A 10,000-nucleotide genomic window follows, 5' to 3' on the forward strand; every position below is an offset into this window, starting at 1 on the left:
CTTTGATTATTGGCTGCTGTCTCTCCTGGTGTTCCTGTAGCTTAGGTGTGGTGTGGCACTCCTGCATGGCACGGGTGTGGAGTAGTGCCGTCATGGCCCGAGAAATCTATAGCTGTTGCAGTTTGCTGGATATATACTAAGGGTGAAGCCTGATTTTTTCACCTTTCACATATACTTTTGAATGTTGCATAGAGGAGCTCGTATATTGTTTGATTTGATGTTGCAAAAGAGAGGCTATGTGTATAGGGCAGAGGAGAAGCGAGTATTGCAGTATTGCACCTCATTATGTTGATTAGTGTCCCAGGTGCATTAATCTGTTGGCTTTTTGATGACAGTCTGTGTATGTATGTATTTATGTATATATGTATGTATGCACGTATGCGTGTTGTCAATTGATTGATTGGAGTATTGATGGCATGCATGACCGCAGTGGTGATCCTTTTGAGGATGTTAATGTCGATAGGGATGATGGTGAACTTGGTGTTTGATGTTGTGTTACAAATTGCAAGTTCGTTACGTGTTGCTGTGGTATCGTATCCTACACCGAAGGATGCGCATTGCTTTGTGACTTGACGATAGATTGTTTTATTGGAAACGGTAAGTCGAGATCTTGTTACTGAGTTATAGTAATGTTGATGATGAGCGGGTAAGTTGCAGCAGTGGCGGGTGTCTCTTATGGCGTTCAGTCCGGTGTTATTTTTTGTGTTTCGATAAGAGGTGGAGTGCTCATTGACAGGGGGCAGGGGAGAGGGAGGAGGAGGGGGAGTTCATGAGATGAGTATTTCGTTCGAAGTTGTGAACTCTCTCTCTATTACTCACTCTGCCCCCCCCTCCCCACCCTCTCTCTCTCTCTCTCTCTCTCTCTCTCTCTCTCTCTCTCTCTCTCTCTCTCTCTCTCTCTCTCTCTCTCTCTCTCTCTCCCTCTCTCTCTCTCTCTCTCTCTCTCTCCCTCTCTCTCTCTCCCTCTCTCTCTCTCCCTCTCTCCCCCCCTCTCTCCCCCTCTCTCTCTCTCTCTCTCTCTCTCTCTCTCTCTCTCTCTCTCTCTCTCTCTCTCTCTCCTCTCTCTCTCTCTCTCTCTCTCCTCTCTCTCTCTCTCTCCTCTCTCCTCTCTCTCCTCCCTCCCCTCTCTCTCTCCTCTCTCTCTCTCCTTTCTCTCGCTCTCTCCTCTCTCTCCTCTCTCTCTCGCCTCTCTCTCCGCTCTCTCCTCTCTCTCTCTCTCTCTCTCTCTCTCTCTCTCTCTCTCTCTCTCCCTCCCTCTCCCTCTCCCTCTCTCCTCTCTCTCTCTCTCTCTCTCTCTCTCTCTCTCTCTCTCTCTCTCTCTCTCTCTCTCTCTCTCTCTCTCTCTCTCCCCCCCCCCTCTCTCCTTCATTCTCTCACTCTCATTTCATAACTAATTCTTATTTGTATTCCTTTCTTCATATCTGTCTGTCATATTTTAATTAGTTGGCCAATTTATTTGACCTTCTTTATAGATATGTAAGGTGAACATTTCAATTCAACTGCTTACTGAAGAATGTTGAAATGTTTGAAAACGAAAGAGCGTCTATTCACCTCTGGAGAGATAGAGAGAGAGAGAGAGAGAGAGAGAGAGAGAGAGAGAGAGAGAGAGAGAGAGAGAGAGAGAGAGAGAGAGAGAGAGAAGGGGGGGGGGGGGAAGAGAGAAGAGAGAGAGAGAGAGAGAGAGAGAGAGAGAGAGAGAGAGAGAGAGAGAGAGAGAGAGAGGGGGGGGGGGGGGGGGGGGGGAGAGAGAGAGAGAGGGAGGGGGGGAGGGATGGAGAGAGAGAGGGAGGGGGGGAGGGAGAGAGAGAGAGGGAGAGAGAGAGAGAGAGAGAGAGAGAGAGAGAGAGAGAGAGAGAGAGAGAGAGAGAGAGAGAGAGAGAGAGAGAGAGAGAGAGAGAGAGAGAGAGAGAGAGAGGAAGGGGAGAGAAGAATGTGAAATAAGAATAGGAGATAGATATGAAGATGAAGGAAGAAGGAAGAGGGAGAGAGAACAGGAGTCGTCTCAACAGCGTGTCCGTGTGACCGGGTGTACACCGTGGCCCCGAATGTTTGTGGTGTGATGCTGGTTACCATGGCAACCATACAGATCCACCTGTTGATGCACTCGCTCGTTCTCTCGCTCGCATGACTATCTCGCTCGCTTCTTTTTATTTCCATTGAGTCATTTTTCCCTCATCTTCATTCTCCTCTTGTCTTCTTCCATTCTTGCTTTTCTCTTTTTCTTTCTTTTCATCTTACTCCTCTTTCTATTTCTCGTCTTTTATGCTCTTCCTCACCTCCTTTGTCTTCTTTCCTCCTTTCTGTTTTTCGTTTCTTCTTTTTCTTCTTCTTTTTCAGATTTCCTCCTTTTTCATCTTTTCCATTTCTGTCTTTCTCCAAGAATTAGTTCGCGTTCTTATTTTTTGTATTCTTCCTCCTCTTCCTTCTAATATTCTCACTCTTAGTAGGTGCATCTTATCTAATACTCTCTCTCTCGTTTTTCTTCTTATTTTGAATTTTCGCATATTTTTTGGGTTGCTTTAGTTTGTTTTATTATTTCTCTCTTGTTACATTTATCCTTCGACCTTTCTTTGCATCCTTCTTGTTCCCTTCATTCTTTCTTTCCTCCTTCCTTCATCCCTTGCTGCCTTCCCTTTCCTTGATCCCACCCTTCCTTCCTCCCATACATCCTTCCTTCTTAATCTTCTTCCCTCCTATATTCCCATCTTCCTTCCTTTTTTCCTTCCTTCCTTCCTTTTCTTTCTCTTCTCTTCCTGTTCTTCCATCTTCCTCCATCTCCCCCCATCCTTGACGTCAGAGCGTGTGAGATAAGTGTGCCTGTAGGACATCCTACATAATACCTTATTGACGTCACAGGATACTATTGCGTGTTGATATCCAGTTTCTGTGCCCGAGGGGAAAGTCACCCCCTCCCGCCTCCCTCTCTCTCTCTCTCTCTCTCTCTCTCTCTCTCTCTCTCTCTCTCTCTCTCTCTCTCTCTCTCTCTCTCTCTCTCTCTCTCTCTCTCTCTCTCTCTCTCTCTCTATCTATCTATCTATCTCTCTCTCTATCTCTCTCTCTCTCTCCCTCCCTCCCTCACACACAGACACACACACACACACACACACACACACACACACACACACACACACACACACACACACACACACACACACACACACACACACACACACACACACACACACACACACACACAACTTCACTCTTCCTTCTTCCCTCCTTCCCTCTCTCTCTCCCATGTCTCCGTACATCACTCTCTCTTCCTCCATCATTTGTTCCCTCGCCTTACCTCCTACATTCTTTTCCTCCTCCTCGCACCCTCCCCCCCCCCTACACTCCTTCTTGCCCCCCCCCCCCTTCCTACACTCCCTCCCTTCCTCTTCTGCCATCTTTGCCTCCGCCCCCTCCCCCCCTTCCCCCTTGAACCTGTCTACACCCGCTGCAAACCCAAGCCTAGAAGACACCCCCCCTCCCCCGATACCCCTCCTCTCCTCTCTCCCCGCTCTCACATTCTTCTTCTCCGTCGCTTTACTTTATTTCACTAAATTTAATTTGATATTTTAAAGACTCTGCCTGGCTGTGAGTGCCTTCTTCCTCTTCTTCTTCTTCTTCGTCTTCTTCTTGAGGTCTTGTCTTTTTCGATCTCTTTCTTTATTCTGTTTTCTATATTTATCTGTCTATTTCTTCCTCCTGCTTTCCTTCTCTCTATATCTCTGTTTCTATCTCTTTATCACTTGATTTATTCATTTCCGATCCCTCGCAGTTCTTATTTTCCCACTCTACCTTTACTCTTTATAGAACACACCCACACCTTTGCATATACTCACTCATTCACTCACTCATGCATTCACTCACTCACTCACACACTCACTCACACACTCACTCACTCACTCACTCACTCACTCACTCACTCACTCATTCACTCACTCACTCACTCACACACAAACACATACACACATACACACACACATAGACACGCATACACATACACACACACTCGCAAGACACTGATAACAACAAAGACATCAAAGATATTGAGAAATGGAGAGATGAAAAACAACAACAATGCAATTAGGTAAAGCAGAGAGAGATAGAGAGAGAAAGAGAGAGAGGAAGACAGAAAGACATAAATAAATCAGAGAAGAAAAGGGAAAAACAAAGACGGAGAGAGAGAGAGAGAGAGAGAGAGAGAGAGAGAGAGAGAGAGAGAGAGAGAGAGAGAGAGAGAGAGAGAGAGAGAGAGAGAGAGAGAGAGAGTAAAAAAGAGAGAAGAAATAGAGAGTAGAGAGAGTGCGTATGCCGTGACGCTGACAAGGCATAAATATAGTCCTCTTTATAAGGGAATGCGTCACTGGCCGAGAGGAAGGAAGGAGGCCACGCTATTTTATCCTTGTTATGTTCTGGCGTGTTGGCTGTTTTTTCTTTATGTGGATGTGATACACCCGCACACTCACACTCACACTCACACTCATACACACACACGTACGTGCAGCGCGCACTCACACACATATTGTCCTCACCAATAGTCATATTTGATACTTTTCATTATCAATATATATCTTTTTCTATTCATTCCACATCTTCATTTCTCACGGCATTTCAAAATTAATGTTCGGTACAATTTCGTGATTGACTCACATGTTTGCTTGAGGGATTTTAAACACGGACTTCTCCTCATGATTATTACTGTATGCATAAGAGAGAGAGAGAGAGAGAGAGAGAGAGAGAGAGAGAGAGAGAGAGAGAGAGAGAGAGAGAGAGAGAGAGAGTCAGACATGATATTTGGGTTATGTGTCGGGGTCATACCACAAGACAGACTGTACATTTGTACAGATTGTGCTAGAACACACTGGTATGCTAGTATTGTAGACTGGAGAACTAGAGGTGTCGGCGGTTAGCAGAGGCGAAGTGAATATAAGATATACAAATTATTTCATAGATGGAGTAGAAAAGAAGGATTAAGAGGAATGATAATAGCAATACTTGTAAGTTGAACGCCGCGTAGATTGTGCAAGGTACTGTAGGATCGAGGACCCGCTAGGATTGTTCGACTGGGCGGAGGTGCAGGAACGGCCTCTTGTAGCGTGGGTTGCGCCCGACGCACGCCGCGCTGGATGGTTGTGCTGATGCATTTTCTCTCCTACTCCCCCCTCTCCTTCTCTCTGTATTTCTTTCTTCTTTTCTCTTCTTTCTCTATATTTGATTCTCCTACTACTGGATTTCCTTTACTCATCACCATCTTCTCCTCCACCTCCTCTTTCTTATTATTATTTTCCTTTTCCTTCTTTTTACTCTATCTCATCCTCCTTTTCTTTCCTCTTTTTTTTTCCTCTTCTTCTCCTTCTCCTCGTCCTCCTCCTCCTCCCCCTCCCTCTCTCCCTCTCCCTCTCCCTCTCCCTTATCCCCCCCCCCCCCAGTCCTTTACCCGTGCCACCACCCCCTCTCCCCTCCCCGTTCCCCCACGCCTCTGGAAGATCTCCCGTGTGTGACCTATTCTTTCCGTCTCTCCCGTCTCGAGCAGCAGTACTTGGAGCAGCAGACGCAACGGGCCGAGGAGGAGCGCGCCGAGAAGCAGCGGAAGGAGCAGCTCGAGGCCCTCAAGAAGAAGAACAAGAACGAGCAGTCGGCCGTGGCGTCCTCGGAGGTCAAGCAGCGGCTGCAGGTGGGTGTGGCTGGACAGAGGGTAGGGGAGTGGGGGAGTAGGGGGTGAGGGGGATGGGGTGTAGGAGCTTATGGGTTAGGGTTGTAAGAGGCTAGAGGGTGTCGGATGGAAGAGGTTTCTGGGGATAGATTGGAAGATGGGTTGGTGTGGGAGGAGGGGGAAGGAGGTGAAAGGGGTTAAGGGTGTGTGAGATGTAGGGTGGCTGGGTGTTGGGGGAGGGGGTAGGATGGCTGGGTGTAGATGGACGAAAAGATGTATGGCAATAGGGGGGGAGGGTAGGATAGGTGTGTTGGTATAGGGAGAGAGGGTGTAAGTAGAAAGGTTGAGGATGCAAGGTTGGGGTGAGAAGCAATAGGGAGATAGAGGGTTGGGTGGGAAGGAATAAGGTATAGGGAAAGGGGTAGGTTAAGGAAAGGGTGGGTGGGGAAGGGATGAGATATAGGATATAGATGAGAGGGAGTGGAGGAGGAGCAGGAACAGGAGGTGTATGAGGAGAAAGATGAGGGAGAGGGAGAGAGGAAGGAGGAGGAGGGGAGGGCGCAGTAGCATCAGCAGCAAGGGATGGAGGGAGACCGGGAGGGAAGGAGATAGAGGAAGGGAAAGTAAAAAAACTGTTAATTCTAATGATTTTAAACCAAAGTGTACCAGGTCACCCTATACCTTACCCGCCGCTTCGTATAAGGATACCAGGCATGCCTCGCTCCTGACTCGATCCATATCTCCTTCAGGAAATGATCCTGCACAAAAAGCAGCGGGAGGCGGCGGCGACCACGGCGGCGGCGGCGGCGGGGGGCACGTCCAACCTCCGCAGCTGGTGAGTCCCGAGGCGCTTGTCTTGTGAGGTTGTGTTATGATGTGCGAGGGAGAAGAGAGAGTGGCTCTTGCTTCCGCCGTACTCCCCTTTTCCTCTCTTGTTTCTCTTCTTCCTCTTGGGAGAGAGAGAGAGAGAGAGAGAGAGAGAGAGAGAGAGAGAGAGAGAGAGAGAGAGAGAGAGAGAGAGAGAGAGAGAGAGAGAGAGAGATGGGGGGGGGGGGATTGTGACGTTCAGTGTATCTTTTGTCTGAATGTATACACCATTTACATCATAGATAGTGGGGTTAGTGGAGGTGGGCTTGGAGGGAAGAAGGGGGGAAGGGAGGTACTGACTTAAAGGCGATAGGAACTGGAGGGAAAGACAGACTAATATAGACATAACGTGGAGAGCTAGATTTTAAAGAGAGATAGAATAATAGAGACAACTAACACAGGCGGGCGAGGAGGGACAAGACAAAGACAGCCAGGAAAGCAACTGGAGTGAAGTCTGGTAGAGACAGAAAGACAAACAGACAGGAAGGCAGGCAGGCAGATAGGTAGGAAGAGATATGGCAGGTAGTCGTAAAAATCATGTTTTTAGTTTCAGTGTAAAGGCGGGAGCTGATCTAAAAAGAGCAGTTATTTATAGTGTGTTTTCTGTGCTATTCATATACAGAGCAAAGTAGGCTAGACAAGTGATTGACAGTGGCGGGAATTTATTTCATTTCATACGATTTGTGTCTAATTGATTTGTATTGTATGTCAGTAGGTGGGTTTGCTATTCATATTAATTATTTGTATGGACTAGGACTCTTTCTGTATTCATGTGCGAGATGTTTATGCACGGCCATGATTATGCATTATTTGTTTATGTGTGCGAGGAAGGATGCCTAGGTTATTCGAACAAACAAGGGTCTTGGTTTTGACACCCGGCCCACGCTATGCATAGCCAAAGCATCACGGGTTCGCCTTCGCAATAGGCGGGAAGAAACGTTCTCTTTTTTCTCTCTTTTCACTCTTTTTAGACTCTTTAAACTGTTAAGTGGTAAGCGGATATTCTTTCCGTATTTCACACGGAAGTTGTTTTTTGATTACCTATAAAAATGGAGAAGAGGAATGCTTGTTTACCGCCGTGTTGGAGGGATGGTCCGAGCGACTCGCGCAGGTAATAGCATCTCTCTCACTCTCACTCTCTCTCTCTCTTGCTCCCTGCCTCTCTCTCTTCTCTCGCTCGCTCGCACGCTCTCTACACCCGTCTCCATGGCAACATCTTTGATCCCCGTTTACGGCCCCTTTTTGTGTTCTATTAATAGCCAGAGAACCCCAGCATAAATACGGTGAATAGAGAGCGAGCGGCGACGTGTTATTCATATCACCTCCCGCACAACAGCCGAGTCGTGGCCAGGGAACATAGGGATGGGGGAAGGGGGGGGGATCAATTGTTGATATCAGTGTTCTTTTAATGCTTTGTTGTTTTCGCTCGACGCCTGTTGGATTTATTCGCTTTGTTGGGTATTTTGGGAAGTAGAGCAGACAATGATATCAAGGTATAATTGTTTGTTGCTCGGATTGCATGCAACGGGATCAACACGTTTTTGGTTCTGATAGTTTTATGTGTATTTATTGTTTTTCTCTTAGTTATCCCATAGGCTAGTCATTCGAGGTCGTGAATGGCGTTTGATATCAATTGTGAGTTGAACGTGAATGTGATGCTTTGGCTTTGAATCACGCAAAAGTTTTATCGGACAGAGTTAGAATTAGATTAACATTTAGATCTTAAAGAATTTTGATGCTACATCTCCTACAAACAAGCACTGCAGTTTCGATAATTTTAAGTAGGTTGATGATAATGCTGATGGCACTAGATATACACATACGATGCAGTTTTTTATCTACATTTTGGGATGGATGATGATAAGAATGATGATGATAAACTCTGCTACATTATTTCTCTAAAACAGGTTAATGATAAGGATGATGATTATGATAAATATTATTATTATGATTTTCTTAGGGCTACCCTGTAAGGCCCACCCAGTGCTCTTAACAAATGTACGGCCCAGTTGTGCTGTTAGCCCCTCCCCTTTACTCAGCCCCTCCCCCGTCTAATCTGTTGCTTGCATTAATGATATCAGTTCTTTTGTACGACTAACATGTGATTGTCCTTTAATTAACTTACCCTTATTTTGTTTTTCTAATGATAGAGAGAGTTATGTCCCCAGTATTAACTTGTGTCTCCTACAAGTAGCTTACATTGCCCAGTGTCTTCGGACAACTAAATCTTTCCCATGGTATGACCCAGTGCACTCCCCACCCCACTCGCACCCCATCCCCACCTCCCCCACCTTTGTATACGGTTGTTGCAGCGAACCCCCCCCCCCTTCCACACCCACCCCTCCGCTCCTCCGGTCTTGGTATACTACTAATAGTCCTCCACCCTATCCACCCTCCCCACCACCCCTCTTTCCTTAATTGTACCAACAGCCTTACCACTTGCACTACCATCCTCCTCTACCCCGTCCTCAACCCCCGTCCCCCTCCCTACTCACACTTTCCTCTCCCCCAGCTTCCACCTTCATCTCTCCACCCTCAACCCCTTCCTACAGCCCCACCCATTCTTCCCAGCCCCCAAACCCAAATTCCACAACCCCTCCCCATACTCCCCCACTCCACCCTACCCACCCCCTTCGACTTCTGCAGCCCCCCCCCCCCACCCCCGCAAAACAAAAAAACTCCCCTCAGTACGAACTAACCCGCATGGTGTTACCTAGCGTGTGCCTCTCTCCCCTCCCCTCGCACCGGCCAGGCTGAGCACGCAGAGGAGCCTGGAGAAGGCCAGCCCCCCCAGCTACTCTTCTAATGCCGCCCCTTCATCTTCACATCCCTACAGGCCGCCCGAACACGTCCTGGCCAAGTTCGATGACTTCCCCCTCAGAAAGACAGGTGAGTTGGGTTGCTTTGAGTTGACTTGACTTGAGTTGAGTTGATGAGTCTTCTTAGTCTTGTTATTATAGCTATTCTTTCTTTTTCCTTCCTAGTTTGTATTTTTTTAAAATCTTGTAGCGTTGTATTACCTTAGCAACAATTAGTATTATATTTCCCACTTTTTTGGATGTGTTATAACCAGATTAATCTCTACCTGATACGTCTCTTATATTTTTGGTGTGTTTAACCAGTTGATTATCTAGTTAACGCTATAATTTGGATGTGTTACGACCAGTTTGATGTCTACTTTTATATATGGTACATTAATCAAGCGCTTAGCCAATCTTTGAAACTTTGATTGGTTAGGATGTTGTCCGGTGAATATATTCGCGCGCGCGTGTTTGTATGCGTGTGTGCGTGCGTGAACATGAAAGAAAAAGTGAGTGAGCGAGTGTGAGTGGGTGAATGAATGTGAGCGAGTGATTGTTTATGCGCGTCTGCACAATTGCGCTTTGGTTATGATAATGATTGACTTCTCACTGTCAAGTTCATGCCCAGAAGAACTGTCACTACGATCCTCTCTCATGCATAATTCCCACCTAAACATAATGCATGCTAAAT

General features: G+C 46.8%; 1 protein-coding gene across 33 annotated transcripts in view; it reads left to right on the plus strand.

Annotated features, from left to right (window-relative positions):
• HDAC4 (histone deacetylase 4) overlaps nt 1-10,000 on the plus strand; it is a 234,756-nt gene that overhangs the window by 198,950 nt on the left and 25,806 nt on the right. For 10 of the 33 annotated variants that reach the window (XM_086544570.1, XM_086544577.1, XM_086544571.1 and 7 more), the window contains 3 exons: nt 5,522-5,662; nt 6,391-6,476; nt 9,345-9,397. In XM_086544570.1, coding sequence (XP_086400696.1) covers nt 5,522-5,662; nt 6,391-6,476; nt 9,345-9,397 — 280 coding nt within the window. Of the gene's footprint in view, nt 1-5,518; nt 5,663-6,390; nt 6,477-9,260; nt 9,398-10,000 lie in introns of all 33 variants that reach the window. The other 23 variants (XM_086544568.1, XM_086544569.1, XM_086544572.1 and 20 more) reach the window with 3 other exon arrangements.

Source organism: Penaeus japonicus, unplaced genomic scaffold (genome assembly GCF_977035675.1).
Source record: "Penaeus japonicus unplaced genomic scaffold, GWHDUDI00000001_assembly GWHDUDI00000015, whole genome shotgun sequence".
Classification (NCBI taxonomy): domain Eukaryota; kingdom Metazoa; phylum Arthropoda; class Malacostraca; order Decapoda; family Penaeidae; genus Penaeus; species Penaeus japonicus.